Source organism: Theropithecus gelada, chromosome 15 (genome assembly GCF_003255815.1).
Source record: "Theropithecus gelada isolate Dixy chromosome 15, Tgel_1.0, whole genome shotgun sequence".
Lineage (NCBI taxonomy): Eukaryota > Metazoa > Chordata > Mammalia > Primates > Cercopithecidae > Theropithecus > Theropithecus gelada.
The window spans coordinates 46,626,023-46,648,619 of NC_037683.1; the positions used below are offsets into that span (position 1 = coordinate 46,626,023).

A 22,597-nucleotide genomic window follows, 5' to 3' on the forward strand; every position below is an offset into this window, starting at 1 on the left:
CTCTTTTGTGACTGGAAGTCACAGGGCCAGGTGATAAACCGTGCAGTCACAGAGGGAACACAGAGCCTAGTTGTAAAGGGACAGAGAAAAGAGGAGCAAGGGAGGACGGTGGATGACAGGGAAGACGAGTTGGGGCAGAGCTGCTCGGGACCATGGCTGAGGCCATCACCTATGCAGATCTGAGGTTTGTGAAGGCACCCCTGAAGAAGAGCATCTCCAGCCGGTTAGGACAGGGTAAGGGGGATGAGGCCTCCCCTTGGTCCTGCATCCCCACTCCCCACCCCACAGATCCTATTCCCGACTCCCACCTTGGTCCCTCTTGTCTTCTCTCCAGACCCAGGGGCTGATGACGATGGGGAACTCACCTATGAGAATGTTCAAGTGCCCCCAGTCCCAGGGGGACCCTCAAGCTTGGCTTCTTCTGGACTAGGCGACAAAGCAGGTCTGGAGAGCCTGGGGGATGTGTGTTTGTTGAGGGGCTGTGTCTTGAGCCGGGGGGTCCACAATGTTTTTGTTGTTGTTGAGACAGGGTCTTGCTCTGTCACGCAGGCTGGAGTGCAGTGGCGTGATCATGGCTCATTGCAGCCTTGAGCTCCTGGGCTCAAGTGATCCTCCTGCCCTGGCCTCCCAAAGTGTTGGGATTGTAGGCGTGCACCCCCACGCCATGGCCCACAATGTTCTTGAGAGCACAATACCCTGGGGAAAGGAGGAGGGCGGTTCTTAGGAAACGGAAGAATAGGAACAGGATAAATGGGAGCCAGGGGAGGAAGAAAGATTCCTCCGGCAAGGTGGAGACCCCAGTGAGGGAGATAAGGGCTGCGGAGGGATAGGGCAGCCCTGTGGGGGATGAGTTCTAATGGGAAATGGGGAGCCATGGGAGGGAAAAGGGGGGATGGGAGTTGGATGAGAGCAAAGCGGGAGAGGGTTTGGGGCCGACAGATAAGGGGCCCCTGAGGAAGCGATAAAGGAAGAACTACGAGAGATGAGGGGGTCCTGGAAAAGATACGGTGAGACCCAGGAGGGAGCCGAGAGAGTCCCAGGCAGAGGAGGAACTCAGTAGAGTGACAGGGTGTACCAGAGCAACCCTAGCGGGCAACGTGGGGCAGACTGGAGTTTCCCAGTGGCGAGGGCGAAGCGGGTGCACCGGAGGAGAAGGGGCAATACTTGGGGCTTCCCGTCTCAAACTGAATGCTCCCCTCGACAGCCGTCAAGTCGGAGCAGTCAACTGCGTCCTGGAGCGCCGTGACGTCACTAGCCGTCGGGCGGATTCTCCCCTGTGAGTGTGCGGTGCGGCCGCGGGGGCATGTGCTCGCGCCTGTCCCGGCTGCGGATGGCGCTGGGCCCCGCGGGGTGTAGCTCTTCCCAGGATGAGTCCGGGCGCAGCCCTTCCGACCGCCCCGGCTGCCCTGCCCCATTCACCTACATCGGGTGCGTCTGAATCCGACGTGCACCGCCCCCCTGCGGATGGTCCCAATTCGCCTTCCTGCCCCCCTTCTCCTCTCTCCCCCTCTCGGTCTGATATTTCCTTCCCCTTCTCCCAGGTTATGCCCCTGAGTCCTTACCAGCTCTGATTCTGGAACACCCTCTCCCCTACCTGCGAAACACCCCGCTACCCAACAGAAACCACCATGGTTGCCCCCTCGGCTCTGCACCTCCCTCCTCTTAGGGATGCCTTCCCCAGTGGTCTCCCCCGCGGACCTGTCCCCTCGTCTCTACATTCTTTCCGGGGGCTGATTGCCCGCATCCATCCCACTGTCCCCCTAAGGCCGCACAGCCTGCCTGCGATACTTCCTGCTCGGCCTGCTGCTCACCTGCCTGCTGTTAGGAGTAGCCGTCATCTGCCTGGGAGTGCGCTGTGAGTAAGGCTGTCCCCACTTCCCACTTACACGGAACGACTTTCGTCCTGACTTTCCCCGCAAAGCTGACCTTCCTCAGCAGGGCTCATAGTCACTACCACCACATCCTTAGCTTTGGGTTTGGTTTCCTGCCAGGGCTGTTGTCTTCCTGAATTGTCCTCACCTAATCCAGTACCTCCTTACACTTTAGGCAGTCAAATCTTGTATTTCAGCCTGTGATGCAAAAAGTTGCAAGAAGGAGAAAAAGGGCTGATGCTGCAGTCTCAGGGCACTAGGGCAGGGCTGGAGAAGACATCCACCAAATCTCTGTGGCCAAACAGATCTGCAGGTGTCTCAGCAGCTCCAGCAGATGAATAGGGTTCTGGAAGCCACTAACAGCAGCCTGAGGCAGCAGCTCCACCTGAAGATAAGGCAGCTGGGACAGAGCGCAGAGGATCTGCAGGGGTCCAGGAGAGAGCTGGCGCAGAGTCAGGAAGCACTAGAGGTGGAACAGAGGGCTCATCAGGCGGCCGAAGGGCAGCTACAGGCCTGCCAGACAGACAGCGAGAAGACAAAGGAGACCTTGCAAAGTGAGGAGCAACAGAGGAGGGCCTTGGAGCAGAAGCTGAGCAACATGGAGAACAGACTGAAGCCCTTCTTCACATGCCGCTCATCAGGTGTCCGCTCTGGGGAGAGGAGAGAAGGGAGGGATGGATTGGAGCAAGGAGATACTAGTGGAAGGGGTCTATCACCCAGAGGCCTGTGAGGTGTTCAGGAAAGGAGCAGTGAACCAGAGTGGTGGCTGACATGAGCTGTTCAGCTTTGGCCAACAGAGAGAAGGACCAAGCTGCATACTGGATTTAGGGGGACCCACCGAGCTCCAAGGCTCATCCTGTGGGGTAGAGGAGGATGGCAGCCAGCAGTCCAAATCACACTGTCCAAGGTTTCTTCCTGTTGATATCAGTGACAAAGATCTGGAACGCCCCCAAATTTGGATGTGAACTTGGCAGTTTGCACATCTTTCTAAAGACAGGGTCCTCAATTTTCATTAATTTTCATTATAGCTGAGATCTCCCCAAAGGGTAAGACTAACTGACTGACATGGAGTGCAACCTGGTGGTGGGGCAAGGCAGTGAGGCTCTCAGCACTCACAGTGAGGTGGAGCCTGGAGTTGTGGTGTAGGGAACTAGGATGGGGTGTCCATTCATTTTGAAAGCAGGACCCCAGCCAGTAGGTGGAGATGGGGAAAGGGACACATAAAAGAGGCAAGGCTGTGTCAAAGCAGGCTGAGGGTCTAGGCAAGGTGCCAGGCCCAAGGGGACTGGGGTGTTTTTGGACTATGATCAGGTTTAGGCTCTGTCTAGCTTGGGGTCATCTGGTCGATCTCCCCAGGCATAAGACAGCAAGATTATGTGCAGACGCCCTTTGCCCTCATTTCCTTAACCTGAACCTCTGTGATCATCAGTTCCATGCCAGGGCTGCCCATTCTCTTAGCAGCACCTTAGACCTCTACATCCCAAACTGCTCTTCTGGCAAAAGGATGGTTTCAGACTTCCACTCTGATCACAGCTGCCCACCACTCCTCCAGGTTTTCCCCAAACTTTTTTGATCTCATTGAGGCCTCCAATCTGCTGACTCCCCTTTTTCTCCCTTCCCATCAGCTGTCTCCTGTCCACACTTCTCTCCCTACCTATCATGGGTTTGGAGCCCATCACTTTTACTACTCACTTTTTTTTTTTTTTTTTTAAATAGAGACAAGGTCTCACTATGTTTCCCTGGCTGGTATCGAACTCCTGGGCTCAAGCGATCCTCCTGTCTCAGCCTCCCAAAGTGCTGAGATTACAATCGTGAGCCACCGCACATGGCTCACTCGCTTCTTTGTTCCGTTATCCTTCTAGTGCACCTGATGGGCAAAATTTCAACTCTGGATGAACCCAACTGCCCACAGTCAGCACCAAGGTGTGACAAATTGTGGAATCATTTTGCTCAGTGCCACTGAGACTGTAGTCTCTCAGCACTGCCTGGCAACCTCTGCAGTGGTTAGCTTGCTCTCCATAGTAACTCCTTCTCCCTCACTTTCAGCACATGCCCTCACCTTCCACTCTGAGAGGAATTCCCTCCACTTCCCATCACCAAGTCTATAAATCCATTTGGATTTTCCCCATCCTCATCTTTTGCAAGGATAGCTGCAACAACTTTCTAAATGTTTTTCCTACTCACTCCTCTCCCCGCAGTCCATTCTTCATATTGGAGCCAGGGTAATTCTTTAGAAAAATCTGATCATGTCATCCCAATCTAGAGCATTCCAGTTAATTGATTACATAAACAGTTATGGAATACATAACAGATAATATGTTCTAGCACTGTGCCCAGGCACTTGGGATATAGCTAGTGAACAAAATTCCTCTGTGTGAAATCCTACACTGACTTTCTCTTTCTCATAATATAAAAATAAAAAATCCTTAACATAGCTTCCAACACCCCTGCCTACCTTTCAGTGTTCCACTTATCCCCTCACTTTCTTCCATTTGGCCATACGGATTTCTTTTCTTTTCTTTTCTGTTCTGTTCTTTTTTTTTTTTTTTTTTTTTTTTTGAGGTGGAGTCTCACTCTGTGAGACTGAAGTGCACTCCCAGGCTGGAGTGCAGTGGTGTGATCTCGGCTCACTGCAATCTCTGCCTCCTGGGTTCAAGTGATCCTTTTGCCTCAGCCTCCCGAGTAGCTGGAATTATAGGTGTGCACCATAGTGCCTGGGTATTTTTTGGTATTTTTAGTAGAGGTGGGGTTTCACCATGTTGACCAGGCTGCTCTTGAACTCCTGACCTCAGGTGATCCATCCCGCCTTGGCCTCCCAAAGTGCTGGGATTATAGATGTGAGCCGTTGTGCCCAGCAGGGATTTCTTTTTATTCCTTTAAGTTGCCATAGGACAGTAACTCAAGGGAGTAGCAGGGTGGGGACATGAGATCATGTAGAGAGAAGAGAGGGAGCTAGTGGGGAGCGAATGATTTTTGAATGATGAAGGTAGGACTGATGGAACAAAGCAATGGAGAGAGGTGGTCTGGGGATCAGAAGTGCAGATTGGGATGTAGGATGTTGAAGAAAGAGGGATATTTATTTCTTATGGATAGTCAGGAAAAGAAGAACAGAGAAGAGAAATTTTGAGGGAAATGGAGAGAGCTCAGTTTCTGCAAAACAGGACCCAACATTTTCGGCTTGTAGGAAATTGGAGAGGGAAGGAGGGGGCCAGTGCTGGAGGAGTGGAAGTCTTGGATGTGCAGTGGGGGGTGCTTTAGGGAGTGGAGGAGATGGGCCCAAGAGATGTTAGGTAAAGTGTCAGGGTGGACTGCAATTGTTCAGAAATTGGGGTAATAAAATTAGCCCTATTAAGACAAACCTCCTAGATTGCTAAGAAGTAATGTTGTTGAATGTTAAAGTCTTTTTACTAAGTAAGGACAGGTACGGTGTTTCCAGGGGATGCAAAAGAAAGAAAGATTGCAAAGATCATAGAAGTCCATGAAGGTGCTGAGATTAGCCCTAGGAGAATATTGTTAGCAAAAGATTGCTGAGTAGTTACTTTCATCCCAACTGTTGCTGCTATCACACTCTTTCTGCTTTTTAGACACCTGCTGTCCGACGGGATGGACAATGCATCAGAAAAGCTGCTTTTACATCTCACCTACTTCGAAAACTTGGCAGGAGAGCCAAAAACATTGTGAAACTCTGTCTTCCAAGCTGGCCACATTAAGTGAAATTTATCAACAATCAGTAAGCATATCCTTACTCACAGACTGTGGTGGGTACTATTCGGTAAAGGGACATATGTCATCAAGTCAGGAATGGCAGTGCATACATGGCTGGGGTGGCCATTCCTTTTCCGTGGAAGAAACTGAGAATCACAATACTCTTGACCTCTGAGCTTGGAAACAACCTCTGCATCTTCTCAGCACAGTGGTCCAGGCAGCCCCTACTAACTGATTAGAGTTGGCATGAGAGTAGAAACTTAGGAACCATATCTACATTTTTTTTTTTTTGAGACAGAGTCTCACTCTGTCACCCAGGCTGGAGTGCAATTCCGTAATCTCAGCTCACTGCAACCTCTGCCTCCTAGGTTCAAGCAATTCTCCTGTCTCAGTTTCCCGAGTAGCTGGGACTACAGTCACACACCACCACGCCCAGCTAATTTTTGTATTTTTAATAGAGACGGGGTTTCACCATATTGGTCAGGCTGGTCTCTAATTCCTGACCTCAGGTGATTCACCTGCCTCAGCCTCCCAAAGTGCTGGGATTACAGGTGTGAGCCACTGCACCTGGCCTCTACTTTAATCTGTATCTCATCTCAGCTTGCTAGTCAGCTCCCTGGGCTGCTTGACAGGTTCCTTGACTCTTGTGGCCTCTCAGGCAGAGAGGTCCCACACCTGGTGGGCTGGATTGTAGGGATTAGTTCCTTGGGGCCAGAACAGCACACACAATGACTCCCCTCCAAAGGCTGGCAGAGATTCTTACTCAGCTGGAAGGCAAATTGAGCACTGAGCCTGCATCTGCAGGGTGGCACTTGGGTGGATTCAGGGACCAGTTACCAAAGAGCTGTCATATATACAGCCCCCTTGCCGAAGCTGAGGCCTCCCTAGGGCATACATTTTCTTCTGTATTTCTCATCACTCTCCACATATCTCTGGTCTCTCTGAATCTCCCCTTAGCATTCTTACTACGTCTTAAATTGGCCGTTGCCAAATGGTGGTTCAGGGAATTCATACTGGACTGGCCTCAGCTCTAACAAGGATGGGAAGTTGACTGATGATACACAACACACTAGGTAAGTTTGTTAGGACTCTGGGTATTTTCAACTTCATAATCCCCTCCATAAAGACATGGTAATCAGATTTCCTCCCCACCTGCTTCCCTCAGAACTCTCCCATAAATCAACACTGTAATTGCCTATTTGTCTGTTTTCTCTATTTGATTAATAACTTCTTAAGGCAATCTTATTCTCCATTCTATTTCCACCTAGAAGTCCCTGGCACATGCTTTTTTGTTTCAGTAACTACTAGGTTTGGACCTATGCTAGCTTTTAGGGGGAGACATTAAGGATTTAGTTAAGGCTCCACAGCTGATGACAGCAGCATTTCTCCATCCTTTGACAAGGCCACCCAAACTGAGGTTGTACTTTCTCAGTAGCAGCCACTTGAGGCACTAGAGCTGCCTCAGTGAAGTAAGCAAGGGAGCAGTGGGGGTACCATCGAAGCTCCACTTCACTGTGATCAAGGGAGCAGTGGGGTACCATTGAGGATCAACCCTAGGGACCCTGAAACAGGGTGGCAGCCTCCTTATGTTCCCTAATTGGCCTTCCCATCTTTTTTTTTTTTTTGAGACAGAGTCTCGCTCTGTCGCCCAGGCTGGAGTGCAGTTGTGCAATCTCGGCTCACTGCAAGCTCTGCCTTCTGGGTTCACACCATTCTCCTGCCTCAGCCTCCCCACGCCCGGCTAATTTTTTTTACTTTTAGTAGAGATGGGGTTTCACCGTGTTAGCCAGGATGGTCTCGATCTCCTGACCTCGTAACCCGCCCGCCTTGGCCTCCCACAAGTGCTGGGATTACAGGCATGAGCCACCGCGCCCGGCCTGGCCTTCCCATCTTTATGACCTGGAGTGATTTTTCCCTCTGCTGGTTCTAAAGCCTGTTTTAGTTGAACTCCAGACATCTGTCCTGAACCATGCCCAGATGTGGCCTTAGGCAGGCAAAGCGAGTTAGGACTTAGGTTTTATGCAGGGAAAGGGGAGAGAAGGGAGGGTGGGATAGGAGGGGTCCAGAGGATATCCCAGCTCTACCTTATTACTTTTTAGGGTTTATGTTCAAAGTTCAAAATGTACCAAGGTACAAAAAACTTGGTCATGGTATTGGACAACGGAGACAGAGGCATGTGGAAGTTCTCTTCCCTTCATCTGTGAGATGACAGCTTTCAGATTTCCAGATTAGGACAGCCCTTTACACTGAACTGGTAAGAGTGAGGGATGGGGCCAAGGCATGGGGAGTCCAGGGGCAGAGGGACTCAGAGCAGGGACCCAGGGGCCCGAGGGAAAACTTGTACCTGGGATGAAAGTTCCTCCACAGCCTCCAGTTGCTTGGTCTGCTTATGTTAGGATGGGCTGGGCAGGCAGAGGGACAGGTAAGGCCTAGAACTTAAGGGAGGCTGGTGATGTGGCTGTCGAGAACCGAGGGGGAGATGGGGTGAGCGGGATGAGGGTTCAGTTAAGTCAACCATGGAGCTCACAGATACTTTACTCTTCCAGACACTCATGCCAACAAGAAACTGTGCCCCTCCTTCCTAACCTGAGGCCTGCGGGTCCTCAGACCATATCCTCCCTGTGTTCCCTCATTCTGGGCAGTGTCCAGCCACCAGCTGATCCACACCTGACACTTCCAGCCAGCCTGCTGCCTGCTCCCTCTTCCTGAAACTGGACTGTTCTTGGGAAAAGGGTGAAGCCACCTCTAGAAGGGACTTTGGCCTCCCCGCAAGAACTTCCCATGGTAGAATGGGGTGGGGGAGGAGGGCGCACGGGTTGAGTGGATAGGGGCAGCCCGGAGCCAGCCAGGCAGTTTTATTGAAATCTTTTTAAATAATTGCACGTGTTAGTCTCATGTGTCAGCAATGCTGTGTCTGGTTCAGTGATCCCCATGGGAACACGAGCCGGGGATCGAACTGGAAGTGCTCTGTCCCTCGAGTCCATGTTGGGGCTCCCCTACACAGGGAGAAGAGCCGATCAGCCCATCTGGAACTGGCACTGTCCAGCAAGTGTGCTCTGTTCTTACAGGGTGTCCTGAAGGCCAAAGTTGGAGGACTGAGACCACAGGCTCCACTGCTAAGAGCGTGCCCCGGGCAGCTGCAGGCTGGGTGTGGGTGGCTTGGCATGGTGCCCTCGGTGGCAGAGGAGACTGCCCGCCTCACAGTTCAGGTTGCGGTAGCGGGCAACAGCTGGTGTGGGGCGGGGGCACATGGATAGGAAGCCAAAGCTGAAGGGGCCGAGGCAGCAGCCAGGACAGGGCAGCCCCTCATCAGGCTCCCGGGGAGCTGAAGGGGGTGGCGAGGGTTCTGTCCGCTCCAGGGCTGCCGCCCGGGGCAGGCTATGCTGGGCCCGGTTCCAGGGCTCCCCAGCCCAGCCTTGTGGGGAGTTCACCACCACAGCTGGGGGATTGTTATTGAGGACAGGTCCTGATCTAGGGGACCAGGGTTGGGAGGCCGAGGAACAGGTGCTGATGAAGTTGTCTGTGGCCACAGCCAGAGGCAGCTGGGGCGCTGGTCCTGGAGGTTCCGGCTCAGGGCTGCTGCCCTCACACTCCATCTTCTCTTCAGCCGAGGGGCCCACGGCGGGAGGGCCAGGACCTGGAAGTGCTGTCTCCATACGGCGGGGGAGCTCAGGGGATGAAGGTAGTGAGCGGCAGCGGCGGGCAGGTGTTCCAGGCTGGACCAGCGTCTCCGGGGTGGTCATCAAGGGCAGATGAGTGGAGGGGAATGGCGATGGTGGCACAAGAGGCAGGACTGGCTTGCTGGGTGTGTCCAAAAGCTTGATCTTGCCACCCCTGAGGTCTTCCCGTAGTGAGAAGGGGTTGACTCGAGTCAGATTGTCCCCCCAGTTTGGGGTTGATTCTGGTGATGGGGGCAGGAAGAGGTCTGACCGGCTTCGGGAAAGCCGGGGGTCTGGCCTAGGAAGCGTGGCAGAGGGACCCCCTCTTGGAACAGAGCCTGTAGACAGAGAAGTCTGGAATCACTGTCCTCAGCATTTGATCACAGCTCCTTGAGGGCCTCACTATTCTCCAGGAGGCTGGTGGGACTAGAGCTTGAAAAAGGGAGTCCCACCTGGTGCTTTGGAAAGGGGCGATGTCATCTCCAGGCCCCTTTTACTTGTTCCCCTCCCCTCCCTCAAGCTTTAACATTAGGAAACTGTCTTCTTTGAGATGTCCTCCCACCCTACCCCAGCCCAACCGCCAGCCTTTTCAACTAATAAATATATTTAGCCTCCTCCATGTCATCTCTGAGTTTTAAGGATGAGAAAGGCCAAAGGACTTAAGCTGGGTCAAAGTCATGCTCACTTACCCTGATTGTGTGTCAGGGGAGTCCTGGTGAGTGGGGCTGGCTCAGGCAGCTGCTCCAGGATCCACTCCAGGTGCTGGGTAATTTCGGTGAAGGGGGCACGGATGCTGGGTTCCAGCTGATGGGTAGAGACGGGAATGGCTTCACTCAGCGCTCTGAAACAGGGTCTCTGAGTTTCCTCCCATCACCTGGGTCCCATAGGGCAGCCATGGCAGCTTATAGATGGGGGCAGGGTGGGGCAGAAGGGCTGTGAGGATCTTACGCTGCAGCAGTGGATGGCCAGAAGCAGAAAAGGCAGTGGACAGTCATCCCCCACCAGAGTTCGGAAGGCAGGCACATCCAGGCCAAAGTCCTGTGGGGACAGAAGGAGGGACCTCCAAGTCAGCTTTTCTTGGGTTCTCCTTCTGCTCCCCAGTCAGAACCTCAACCTCTAGGGAATCCTCCTTGGTTATGAGCCGGCTAGTCTGGAGTTCTTCCTTTGCAAACCTGGAGACATTCACCTCAGTGCGTGGTAGGTAGTCAGGGTCTGCAGGTACTCGGGCGATGAGCTCACAGAGGACAATTCCGAAGGCAAAGACATCAGCCTGGGGGTCAGAGATAATAGTGTCGTGGAAGAATTAACAGTTTTCATTTCAGAATTTTGACAGAATATAGCTGAATTTGGTTGAGGGTGGGGGATCTTGACAGTTTTCATGTGTTGGAAGGGTGCCTGTGAGGGGCAAAGGGATCTTGGGGACTCCTGAAGATCTGGTAGGGTTGTTTTGGGGATGGATGGGGCTTTATGAGAATACCTCAAGGGTCTCGGAAGGCCTTGGGGATCTGAAGGGTTGATGTCTCACCTTCTCATCATACAGCTCACCCCGTAACACCTCTGGAGCCATCCAGTATGGGGAGCCCACCACAGCCAATGGCTCCTTTCTTGCCCCCTCCCTGCAGGGGCAGGGGCAGGGTGGTCAGAAACATCCTACTCAGGCATCTCCCCCAGGGAAAAGGGGATGAGGTGAACTCCCTTCTCTCCCCAAGGGAAACATCGCTGGGGCTCTGGGGACATCAGATAGGGGCACTCTGGGAGATTTGGGGGGAACAGGGACATTCACCTCACCTATACACAGGAATCTTTTCAGCCAGCCCGAAGTCACCCACGACAGCGGTGAAGCCTCGATCTTCCCGTCGGACTAGACAGTTCTGACACACACACACATAGTATCCCCAAGCACTCATCACCTTCTGCCCTCTGGCCTCCCAATGTATAACCCAAAGCCCTGTCACTCCAGCATAACCCCAACCCTCTCTGCTCTCCCAGTTTTTCAAGGCACTTCAATATTGCAACATCACCCAACACTCCAAACACAGGGTGCTATTCAGTCCCTCCGAGCACTCCCCTCACCCTGGTCCCCCAATATTCTCCAATGCCTCGCCACTCCAACATCCTAATATATCTGTTATCCACATTCCAACGTCCACAGGACAGTTACAACCTAATAGTCTCAAACCCTCTTTCATGCCTCCACCCACCCCACTAGCCTACCTTGGATGTAAGGTCCCGGTGAAATACACCTTTGGAGTGCAGGTACCGCAGGCCTCGGGCAATGTCCAGGGCCAGGCGGAGCCTGACAGGCCAGGATAGGGGTTCAGGGGAGCTGAGCAGCTGTTCCAAGGTCCCCCCATTCATATACTGGTGCATAGGAGGAGAATGGGAATGGATGTCAGACTTCAGTCTGTATTCTAGGTCCCCCACTTATAAGCTAGGGGACACTCCGGAGGATCACAGAGGTCAGAGGGGTAAGATTGTGCTGCAGGACCCTCCATCCATGTTCTAGGGTTGCCCTGTTCAACTCAGTAGCCATTAGCCATGTGCAACAACTTAAATAATTTAAAAATTTTTAAATTTAATCAAGTTGACCCACAAAAAAAATCTAAACAATTAACATAATTTAAATTTAACCACATGTGGCTAGTGGCTACTGTATAGGACAGCACAGATAGAGAACATTTCCATCACTGAAGAAAATTCTATTGGACAGCACTATTCTAGGGGATACAGAGCATAAGACCAGCTGAGGCCTTTTATATGTGGTTTGCCTAAAGAGAAGTTCAGGAAAGCCTCCCCTGGGAGGAGATCCTGTTGCCTCTCACTAGTCCTCCGTAGATCCACCAGGCCTGTTCACTGCCTTTATCCTTGGGGGTGAAGGGGGGGTGGGAATCCCTCCTTCCTGGTCTATCCTCACCTCTGTAAGAGCATGCAGCTGTCCCTGGTGCACACAGACCCCCATGAACCTGCAAGAGAAGGGGGAAGATAGAAGGGTAGGCTGTTAAGGGCCTCAGCTTCTCCTCAGTTCCACTTTTCCCGCGGGATCTTTCCTTTTCTCTCCCGCCCAGCAAGCTGCCCAGAGACTGGGGCCGCTCACCTTAGGATGTTGGGGTGCCTGAGCCGGTTCATCAGTTGCACTTCTCGTAGTGTGTTGCCCCGGTTACTGGGGAGCTTGTTCATCTTCAGCACCATGACTTGCCCTGACTGTCGGTGCCGAACCTGGGGGCGGGGGCGGCCGGCGAGGGTCGGGCAGGTCGGGAGGGTCGCCCGAGTCTGGACCCTCTTCCCCGCACTCCCGGCCCCCTAGTTTCAGCCTCTAGTTGAAGGCTCGGTCCCGCCCCTCTGCCCTCTCGGCCAGTCCTACCTTGTAGACCTCAGAGAAGAAGCCGGCCCCGATCTTCTCCGCGCAGTGAAAATCGTCCACACGGGCCAGGCTAGACACGGCGCTGCGGAGAGCCCGGTAGGAGGAGGGGCGGCCGCGGCCCGGGCCTCCGCCCGCGCCCCCGGGCCCCGGGGGCCCCTCCCCCGGCACCTCTCCAGGCCCGGGCCCAGGGCCCCGCAGTGGGGGCCGTTCCCCGGCCATGGCCGGGCCCCCAGCCCGGGCCTGCCTCACATGGCAGGGTCCCCGGGGCCCGGGCAGGCCGCGCTTGCCATGGGCGCGGGCCCAGCCAGATCCTGGGCGCCCGGACTCCCGCTCCCGCCTTGAGAATGAAGATCAGCCGAAGATCCTGGACCCGCCCCCGCCGCGCCGGCTAGCTGGGCCCGGGTGGACGCCGCGCCGCTCCGCTCTGCGTAGGCCTGGGCTTGGGCCTGGACCGGGCAGTGGCGGTGACGGTGGCGGCGACGTTGGCGGCAGCGCTCCCGGGCGCCGGCGGGCTAGCTCGCCGCGGGCGGAGGCGGGCGGGCGGGCGGGCGGCGGCTGCTCCGCTTAGCCGCCGGGGCTCAGGCTCCGCGGCCTGCCGGGGGCGGGGCTGGGCCGGGCCTCCGCTTAACTCCTTCCAGCCCGGCCTCCCGGCAGCGGCCACGCCCCCTCAGGTGCGCACCCCCGCCTCCCCGCTCTCCGGCCGCGACGCCCTGGGCCGCCCGGGTCAAATAAGCTCAGGCCTGAACTTGAATAACGAAAGGGAATTAAGGGCTGATGGTGCGCATGCGAAGCTTAGCTGCCCAGGGAGTCCCCTGTCCTCCCTGGGACTGTCAGTTGTGGGTCGGGCTCAGAAACCTGCCGGATTCCTGGGCTTTAGGGACCAACGGGGCAGAAACGTAGGCCCCTCAGGCCCAGTCGCAATCCGAGGCAGCCCAGCAACTTGTCCACCTTCCTGGCCTGCGCCCCGGCCCAGCCTGCCCATTTCCCAGGTCTCTTCGACTCCGACACCTTGAACCTCTGGCCTCCCTAACACCTTCTACCTTCACGGGAGGTTGTGATACCTCGGGGCTATAGGGAGCCTTTGGCCGGCCCATACCCAGCTTAGCCCCGACTCCTCACTTCATCCTGCCGCCTCCCAATAAAGAAGAGAGTCCAGGTCCTCCGCCCTGTGACTACCCAGCCGGGACCTCCCTCTTATTACTTTGTCCAAATGACTCTAAGAGAGAAGCCACCACCTGCAGGGAAGCCCCTCCTTCCGCAAGATCCCACCCCCTCAAAGAACGCTTTCTCTCGGAGACACCTCCCTTTCGGGGGCACTTTTCCCCAGTGTGGCACTGCCACCGTCAGTGTGTGTCAGAACCCCTCAGTGCTGCACCCCCTTGCTCTGTGTTCCTCCCACGCAGTGAGACCCCACCTCCGAGTGACTCCACTAAGTCATTGTGACCCCTCCTCTCAAGGTGACTCCTCCCCTCAGTGTGACCCAGCCCTCCTCAGTGTGAGGGTTCCGCCCTCCACGTAGGAACACGGTCCGTCCCCTCAGGCCAGAGGAGGGGCTGCAACTGGCCTCTTTAAGTCGGCGCGGTGCCCGGGTGCGCACGCAGTCTGCGGACTCTGTGCACTTGCCGTACCAGACACTTCCGGTTCTGCCGCTGGCTCCGCCTCCGGCCTCGGCAAAATAGCCAATCATCGCCAGGGTTGGGTGGTGACACGCGATCCCGGCGGGCCACTCCGGGGCAAACGGTTTAAATGGGCGTCGTTGAGCCGCCTGCCCCCTAGCGGCGGAACGGTGGGCGGCGGGAGTGAAAGCTGCGGTACCGGGTGCGGAGGCCGGCTGAGAGAGCTGAGGAAGCGAGGCTGCGTCCGTCAGGAATTCTCAAGTACTGTATTAATATTTCTGTAGTAACCTTAAAAGAAAATTAATACAAGCACAGTCCGTATCGCGTGGGGTTACCGTCTTCCAATGGAGTCTGGTTACACGTTTATGAGAGTTGGAGCCAAGAAGTACTACTCACTTGTCGAGGGCTACTGAGAAAAGAATAAAGACGGTCATAAATGATACATGATGCCTTAGAGTCAAGAGAAGGCCAGATGCTGTCTTGGTGCGCCATACAAGGGAAGGTATTGCACAAGTTTGGAGCGAGAGGAAGGGAGACGTTCGCAATCCTTCCACAACCGGTGGAGGCAGGCCAGCCTCAGAATTGCCCAGGGCACATGCATCCTGTTCTTTTTTCTGGAGGCGTTTGGTCTCAGCACACGCTCATTCATCATATTTAATGCTGACATCTACAACTATTTGTGAATTTGCTTTCTATTGTTGTATGACATCTGTAAACACTAGGAATTTATGCCTCATTTTGTTTAAGTAATATCATAGATCTTTTAACCGATATTGGGTTCTGGCCCTTTATCATGTTTGAGAATTCCTGTAATAGTAATGGTAATTCCAAGCCAAAGAGCCAGATGCCTATTTTGGAAAGATGATTGCGGTGGTTGTATGGAGGCAGGGAGACTGATTAGGAAGGAGGCTGTGACTGTGGTTCAATCAGGAGAGGATGAGACCAGCCTGGCCAACACTGATTAGGAAGGAGGCTGTGTCTGTTGTTCAATCAGGAGATGAGACCAGCCTGGCCAACATAGTGAAACCGTCTCTACTAAAAATACAAAAAAATTAGCGTGACGAGGTGGCGGGCACCTGTAATCCCAGCTACTTGGGAGTCTGAGGCAGGTGAATCGCCTAAACCCGGGAGGCGGAGATTGCAGTGAGCCAAGATCGCGCCATTACACTCCAGTCTAGGCGACAAGAGCGGGACTCTGTCTCAAAAAAAACCTTTTGTTGTTGTTTTTCAGACTTTTTATGATGGAAAATGTCTTAACACATACACGCAGAATAGAATAATGAATGTTTATTTACGTTGGATTAGTAAGACCATTTTGTTGGAAACCCATAGTGCAAAATTGGTTTGCCTTTGCCTCAGTTGTACTGTTTTCATATTTGACCTGGCCTAGGTGAAAGTACCGCTTTCATTTACCCTTCTATACCAGTGATTCTCCAATGAGCAATTCATGGCCAATCTTGTTTCATCTATACCCGTGCCCTCTTCCTCACTCCATATTTGTGTATATTTCTGACATATCATTTCATCCTGTAAACTTTTCAGTATGTTATCTCTAAATGATAAGGATTCTTCTTTAAAACCAAATCACAATATTGTCACACCAAAAAATAACGATAGTTCCTTCATATCATCAAGCATCCAGTTGTTTACATTTCCCCCACTGTCTTACGTTTGATTTTTAAAAATTGTTTATTTGAATCAAAATCTAAATTAGGCCTGTACTTTACAGGTGATATGTCTGTCTGTCTGTCTCTCTTTTTTTTTTTTTTTTTTTTTTTTGTGAGACAGGGTCTGGCTCTATCACCCAGGATGGAGTGCAGTGGGTTGATCTTGGCTCACAGCAACCTCCACTTCCGAGGCTCAAGCAATCCTTCTGTCTCAGCCTTCTGAGTAGCTGGGACTACAGGTGGGCACCACCACACCTGTCTAATTTTTGTATTTTTGTAGAGATGGAGTTTGCCACGTTGCCCAGGCTAGTCTCAACTCCTGGGCTCAAGCATTCCATCTGCCTTGGCCTCCCAAAGTGCTGGGTTTATAGGTGTGAGCCACCACACCCAGCCATGTTTCTTAAGTCTTTGCAGATCTATGCTTATTCTCCATCTTTTTTTCTATTTGTTTTAAACTAGTTCATTTGTCCTGTAGGGTTTCTTAGAGTCTTGATTTCTGTTGTAATTTAGCATGTTCCTCCATCCTCTGTATTTGATATAAATTGGTAACTTAATCAAATTTAGATTTATTTTGGCAAAACTAATTTGTAGGTGGTTTTAGCACTTCTATCTGGAGGTATACAATGGTGGTCTTTTTGTGATGTTAATAACTGATATTTGTTTCTCAACTGTGGCACTATTGATATTTTGGACTGGAAAATTCTTTATTGTAGGGGGCTGTCCTGGGCATTTTAGGATGTTTAGCAGCATCCCTGGCCTCTACCTAATGGATGCCAGTGGCACCTCCTCCCAACTATAACAACAGAAAAATGTGTCTAGACATTGCTAGTTGTCCTCTGGGGGACAAAATTGACCCTGATTAAGAACCACTGGTTTAGGTTCATTAATAGAGGAGTTAAAGCTGGGCATAGTGGCACATGACTGTAGTCCCAACTACTTGGGAAGTTGAGCCAAGAGGGTTACTTGAGCCCAGGAGTTCGAGTCCATCCTGGGCATCATAGCAAGACCCTGTCTCAAATAAAAAGTTAGAAAATAATATTATCATTCCTTCTTTGAATGAATTCCTATAGAAGTATTAGGTAGAATACTTCTATAAGGAGAAACTTTTCCACATTAACTATTTGTTACACAGAGATACATTTCCTAGGAAAGGCAGAATAAATACTTGTTTCTCACTTATTTTACCAGCTTTCAAAGTAATGAGTTGGTTCCCCAGCATCTTCCAAAGTTGACCAGTGAGGTTTTTCTTAAGTACCGTTATGAACTCATAATTTAACGCATATATGATGTACTCAATTATTGCTAGTTATCTTTTATTTCTTTTTGAGACAGGGTCTCTTTTCAGGCTGGAATGCAGCGGCACAAAGCTCACTGCAACCTTGACCTCCTGGGCTCAAGTGATTCTCTCATCTCATCCTCCCAAGTAACTAGGACTATAAGCATGTGCCATCACAGCAGGCTAATTTTTAATTTTTTTGTAGAGACACGGTCTCACCATGTTGCCCAGGCTGGTCTCAAACTCCTGGCCTCAAGTGATCCTCCTGCCTTGGCCTCCCAAGGTGCTGGGATTACAGACATGAGCAACTGCACCCAGTCCAGTTATTTATTTATTTATTTATTTATTTAGATGGAGTCTTGCTCTGTCACCCAGGCTGGAGTGTAGTGGTGTGATCTCGGCTCACTGCAACCTCCGCTTCCCAGGTTCAAGCAATTCCCCTGCCTCAGCCTCCTGAGTAGTTGGGATTACAGACACCTGCCACCACACCCGGCTGATTTTTGTATTTTTAGTAGAGACAGAATTTCACCATGTTGGCCAGGCTGGTCTCAAACTCCTGACCTCAGGTGATCCACCTGCCTTGGCCTCCCAAAGTGCTGGGATTACAGGTGTGAGCCACTGTGCCCAGTTATCATTTTTGATGCTTGTCCTGTTGTTAGGGGATCTTTGGGGTGTCCTTTTTCTGGCCCAAAACTTCTGTGGCTGGTGGTGCCTTTGCCCCAGTTTTGCTCAAGCCCTCTGGGCTCGTTTCGCCCACCCAGCCTGGCAGCCTATGCTTGGCTCATGCTACCAGCCTGGGTCCCATGCCTGCCAAGGGTGAGACAGGCGTGGAACAGTTAGGGGTATGTGAGTGAGCATTGTGTCCAGCCACTGTGCATGGTCAGACATTCCGGGTGCTGCAGTGGGGCAGGCAGTTCCAGGTGCCAGCATGGCACCAGCTCCCTGCGAGCCTGCAGCCAGACTAGGCACATGGCAAGCAGCTTCCACAGCTGGCACTGGGGAACATATTGGTGCCTGGAAGCTTGGAGATGCCAGGAACAGCGGGGCCTCAAAGAGGGAGTCACAGCCCTGGCTTGGGGAGCTCCCAGGGCTACGCTCCCCGAAGGGCTGCAGCTCTTCTTGCCTTCACCCACAACATGGCAAGCAAGGGTCATGTCTCACCCCTGTTTGTGTTACAGCTCTTTTAACCTCACCATTTGGTGGATCCTGAGTTCTTGTCCTGAGACAGGAAGAATGAGGTATGCAGACAAGTGAAGGGTGAGCAAGACAAACAGTAGCTTTATTGAGCAATAGAACAGCTCAAAGGAAACCTGCAGGGGGCAGCTCCTTTCCCTAGCAAGGGTGTCCTGAGGAGTGTTCAGCTCCTAGCAGAGAGGGTAGCTCCTCTCTGCTAGGCAAGTTGTCCTGACAAGTGTTCAGCTATCAGCAGGGAGGGTAGTTCCTCTCTGCAGCTGGTTGTCCTGTCATCTGTGCAGCTCTCAGCAAAGGGGAGGCCCTAGAGTGGGTGGCTTCTCTCTGCAGGCATGTCATCCCGTAGTCTCTGCAGAGGCCCGAAAGTTGGTTGCTCCTCTCTGCAGCTGGTTGTCCCAACATCTGCAGCTCCCACAGAGGAGGTCTTGGTGTGGGTAGCTCCTCTCTGCAGCTGATTGTCCTGACATCTGCTCAGAGCCTGGGCTTTTATGGGCCTTAGAGGGGAGGAAGTGCATGCCAATTGGTCCATGGGCAGCCATGGGTGGGCCTGGAAGGGTCACCACAAGTTCCCACTCCCATAGTGGGATGGGCAGCCCGGTCACCAGCCTCAGGCCCTCCCTGGCCTGAAAGTGGGGCCTTACCAGGGACCTGCCCCATCCACCCAGGAGCCTGTCTGCCTCCTGCTGCCATTCATGGTGCCCAGGCTGTAGGTGCCAAGAGGTGCCTGCAGGCCAGTGCTGAGCTGCCTTCAGACCCCAGTTGGCTTCCCTCCTATGCTCATTGGCACCCAAAATCTGTAGGGGACTGAAGCAGCAGGGGACCGGTGTGTCAGCTCTGCCCCGAGTATGTGCACACTCGGCTAGGCTGTGACAGTGCCCAGGCTCTGCTCTGACTTTGCTCTGAGATTGGAGTAGGCATCAACAGCAGGGAGAAGCCAGTCAGTGGGAGCAGGAATTTCTGAGTCTGTGAGGCCCTCTACGGCCCCAAGAGGACAGGGATTCCTGAGTCTGCAGCCACTCTTTGAGTTACACCTGGGAGGGCGGGGCTCCTGCCTGCTCCCGGGCCTGAAAGTACAGGGATGCCCGGGTCCACAGACGTGGCTTGGGCGGCTGCAGTGGCACCCAGGGAGGTCCCACCCCAACTTGGAAGGGACAAGGATCCCTCTTGTCCCTAGCTCCTGTTGGCTCCATGGAATGTGCAGCCCTGGCCATAGCTCCCTGCTGCAGCTGGTGTGATGGCAGCAGCCACTGCAGACAGCCTGCTGCTGCCATAACTATTTTGTTCCCAGTGGCCAAAATAGGACAGTTTTGGCCAGTGGGAACTTATTCAAGTTAGTTCCTGAGTCCTTCTGACATAAATTTCCAGTTTTCTTGCTATTTAATATAAAATGTTCTGGGCTCATTTTGTGCATTTCTAGACCAGAGCTGGTATCAGCTACTTTTTTTTTTTTCCAGCGATTCATGGTCTTTTTTAGTGGGAAATGGTGTTTGGATACCACAACCTGGGTATTAGAGGAATATAAAGTTATTGACCTTAAAAGCAGTTAAATGAATGTGGTTTATTACTCATTATTCTCAAAATAGTATCCCCAGGTTGGGCATGGTGGCTCATGCCTGTAATCCCAGCACTTTGGGAGGCTGAGGCAGGAGGATCACTTGAGCCCAGGAGTTTGAGACAAAGCTGGGCAATGAAGTGAGGCCCCCATGTCTACAAAACATCAAAAAATTAGCCAGGAGTGGTGGTGCATGCCTGTGGTCCCAGCTACATGGGAGGCTGGGGTAGGAGGATTCCTTGAGCCCAAGAGGTTGAAGCTGCAGTAAGCCATAATGGTGCCGCTGCAGTAAGCCATAATGGTGCCACTGCACTCCAGCCCAGGCGACAGAGCAAGACCCTGTCTCAAACCCTCAAAAACAATCACCCTAATCTCTTTATTGTGAAAACAGTCAAACATGCAGAGAAGTTGAAGGAATGCATAGTGAACACCTGTACGTCATTCATCTAAATCCAACAATTGTTAACATTTTGTCCTATTAGTTCTCTCTAATATAGGCTAGGTATAATATATAATAGTAATAATACAATATAGTTTGTTTTTTTTTTTTGAGACGGAGTCTTGCTCTGTTGCCCAGGCTTGAATGCAGTGGCACGATCTCGGCTCACCACAACCTCTGCCTCCTGGGTTCAAGTGATTCTCCTGCCTCAGCCTCCCAAGTAGCTGGGACTATAGGCGCTGTGCCACTGTGCCTGGCTAATTTTTGTACATTTAGTGGAGATGGAATTTCACTATGTTGGCCAGGCTGGTCTCAAATTCCTGACCTCGTGATCTGCCTGTCTCAGCCTCCCAAAGTGTTGGGATTACAAGTGTGAGTCACCGCACCTAGCCTATAATATAAATCTTATTGTACCATTTGAAAATATGTTGAGGCTGGGCACGGTGGCTCACGCCTATAATCCCAGTTACTTCGGAGGCTGAGGCAGGGAATTGCTTGAGCCCGGGAGCCCGAGGTTGCAGCGAGCCGAGATTGTGCCACTGCACTCCAGCCTGGGAGACAGAGCAAGACTCCACCTAAAAAAAAAAAAAAAAAAAAAAGTCGAAGGTGTCATCTTCATTTCAAAATCATTAGCAGTGTCTCCTAAGGTCATTTTCTATGAAAACATAATACCATATCTTGAATCACTTTCTTCATTTGGTTTCTTGATTCTCCTCATATTTCACTGGCTCCTTCTCCCAGGTCTCTTTTGCTGGTTCTTCTTCAGTTTCCCGACTTCTACACAGTGGAATACACAGGGCTCTGTGATTGGACCTCTTTTCTTCTCCCTCTACATACACGCTGTGGGTCATTTCATTAACTCTAAGGCCTTAAATACGATCTACTTGCTGAAGACTTCCATTTTCTCTCCCTTGCCCAAACCTTTCCTCTGAATTCTAGATTCCTATATTCAGTGGCTTACTCATTTTCTCTTTTTCTTCTCTTTTTGAGATGGGGTCTCGCTCTGTTGTCCAGGCTGGAGTGCAGTGATGCGACCTCGGCTTGCTGCAACCTCTGCCTCCTTGGTTCAAGTGATTTTCCTGCCTCAGCCTGCTGAGTAGCTGGGATTACAGGGGCTTGCCATCATGCCCAGCTAATTTTTTTTTTTTGTTAGTAGAGACGGGCTTTCACCATGTTGGCAGGCTGGTTTTGAACTCCTGACCTCAAGTGATCTGCCCTCCTTAGCCTCCCAAAGTGCTAGGATTACAGGCATGAGCCACCGTGCCCGGCCATCATTTTCACTTGGATATCTAATTGACTTTTCAAAATCAGTGGGTACAAAACAATTCTTTTTTTTTTTTTTTACATTTTCGGAGATGGATCTTACTTTGTTGTCCAGGCTGGAGTGCAGTGGTACAGTCACAGCTCACTGCAGCCTTGCCCTTGTGGGCTCAAGCATTTCTCCCACCTTAACCTCCCAACAGGTGGGACTACATGCATATGCCATCATGCCTGGCTAATTTTTAAATTTTTGGTAGAGACGGGTCTCCCTATTGTTGCCCAGGTAGGTCCTAAACTCCTGGGCTCAAGTGACCCTCCTGCCTCGGCCTGCCAAAGTGCTGGGATTATAAGCATGAGCCATTGCAACCGGTCCAGAACAGAACTCTCAATTCCTGCCCCTCTTCTCCACCATTTTCTCTGTCTTCCCTATCTCAATAAATCCAATGTAGCGCTGGGCACGGTGCCTCATTCCTGTAACCCCAGCACTTTGGGAGGCCGATGCGGGAGGATCTCCTGAGGTCAGGAGTTCAAGACCAGCCTGGCCACGCCATGGTAAAACCCCATCTCTACTAAAAATACAAAAAATTAGCTGGGTGTGTTGGCGGGCACCTGTAATCCCAGCTACTCGGGAGGCTGAGGCAGGAGAATCACTTGAACCTGGGAGGTGGAGGTTGCAGTGAGCCGAGATTGCACCATTGCACTCCAGCCTAGGTAACGAGAGTGAGACTCTGCCTCAAACCACCCCCCTCAAAAAATAAATAAATCCAATGTATTAGATGCTCAGAATTACCCTTGACTCTTTTCTTTCTATCCCATAGCCAGCCCATCAGTAAAGCATATAGCTGTACCTTTGGAATCTATGCAGAACTTGACTACTTCTGACATTTCCACTACCTCTGACCCAATCTAAGCCATCATGTCTTTTGCCTGGATTGTTGTAGTAGCCTCCTTTCTGGTCTTCCTGTTTATGCCTTTGCCCCCATTCATCCTATTCTCTACA

The 22,597-nt window shown here is 52.1% G+C and overlaps 2 protein-coding genes across 3 annotated transcripts; one reads left to right on the forward strand and one right to left on the reverse strand.

The window, feature by feature from the left end:
- Positions 1 to 31: 31 nt before the first annotated feature.
- Positions 32 to 8,482, forward strand: CD72 (CD72 molecule). Its single transcript, XM_025360219.1, has 9 exons — positions 32 to 234; positions 335 to 442; positions 1,205 to 1,276; positions 1,766 to 1,855; positions 2,177 to 2,512; positions 5,456 to 5,601; positions 6,534 to 6,649; positions 7,676 to 7,830; positions 8,123 to 8,482. Exons 1-8 carry the CDS (start codon positions 153 to 155, stop codon positions 7,806 to 7,808), a joined length of 1,083 nt encoding a protein of 360 aa, XP_025216004.1. The 5' UTR covers positions 32 to 152; the 3' UTR covers positions 7,809 to 7,830; positions 8,123 to 8,482.
- TESK1 (testis associated actin remodelling kinase 1) lies at positions 8,393 to 13,161 on the reverse strand. 2 transcript variants are annotated; one of them, XM_025360217.1, is made up of 10 exons: positions 12,597 to 13,161; positions 12,330 to 12,451; positions 12,150 to 12,198; positions 11,450 to 11,596; positions 11,024 to 11,106; positions 10,761 to 10,851; positions 10,422 to 10,505; positions 10,184 to 10,273; positions 9,925 to 10,039; positions 8,402 to 9,573 (listed from the first exon to the last, which is right to left on the reverse strand). In XM_025360217.1, the coding sequence occupies exons 1-10, from the start codon at positions 12,813 to 12,815 to the stop codon at positions 8,693 to 8,695; spliced, it is 1,881 nt and encodes a 626-aa protein (XP_025216002.1). In that variant the 5' UTR covers positions 12,816 to 13,161; the 3' UTR covers positions 8,402 to 8,692. The 2 variants fall into 2 exon arrangements, with proteins under 2 accessions (XP_025216003.1, XP_025216002.1); XM_025360218.1 differs by lacking the exon at positions 11,024 to 11,106 and having other exon boundaries at positions 8,393 to 9,573.
- Positions 13,162 to 22,597: the final 9,436 nt, after the last annotated feature.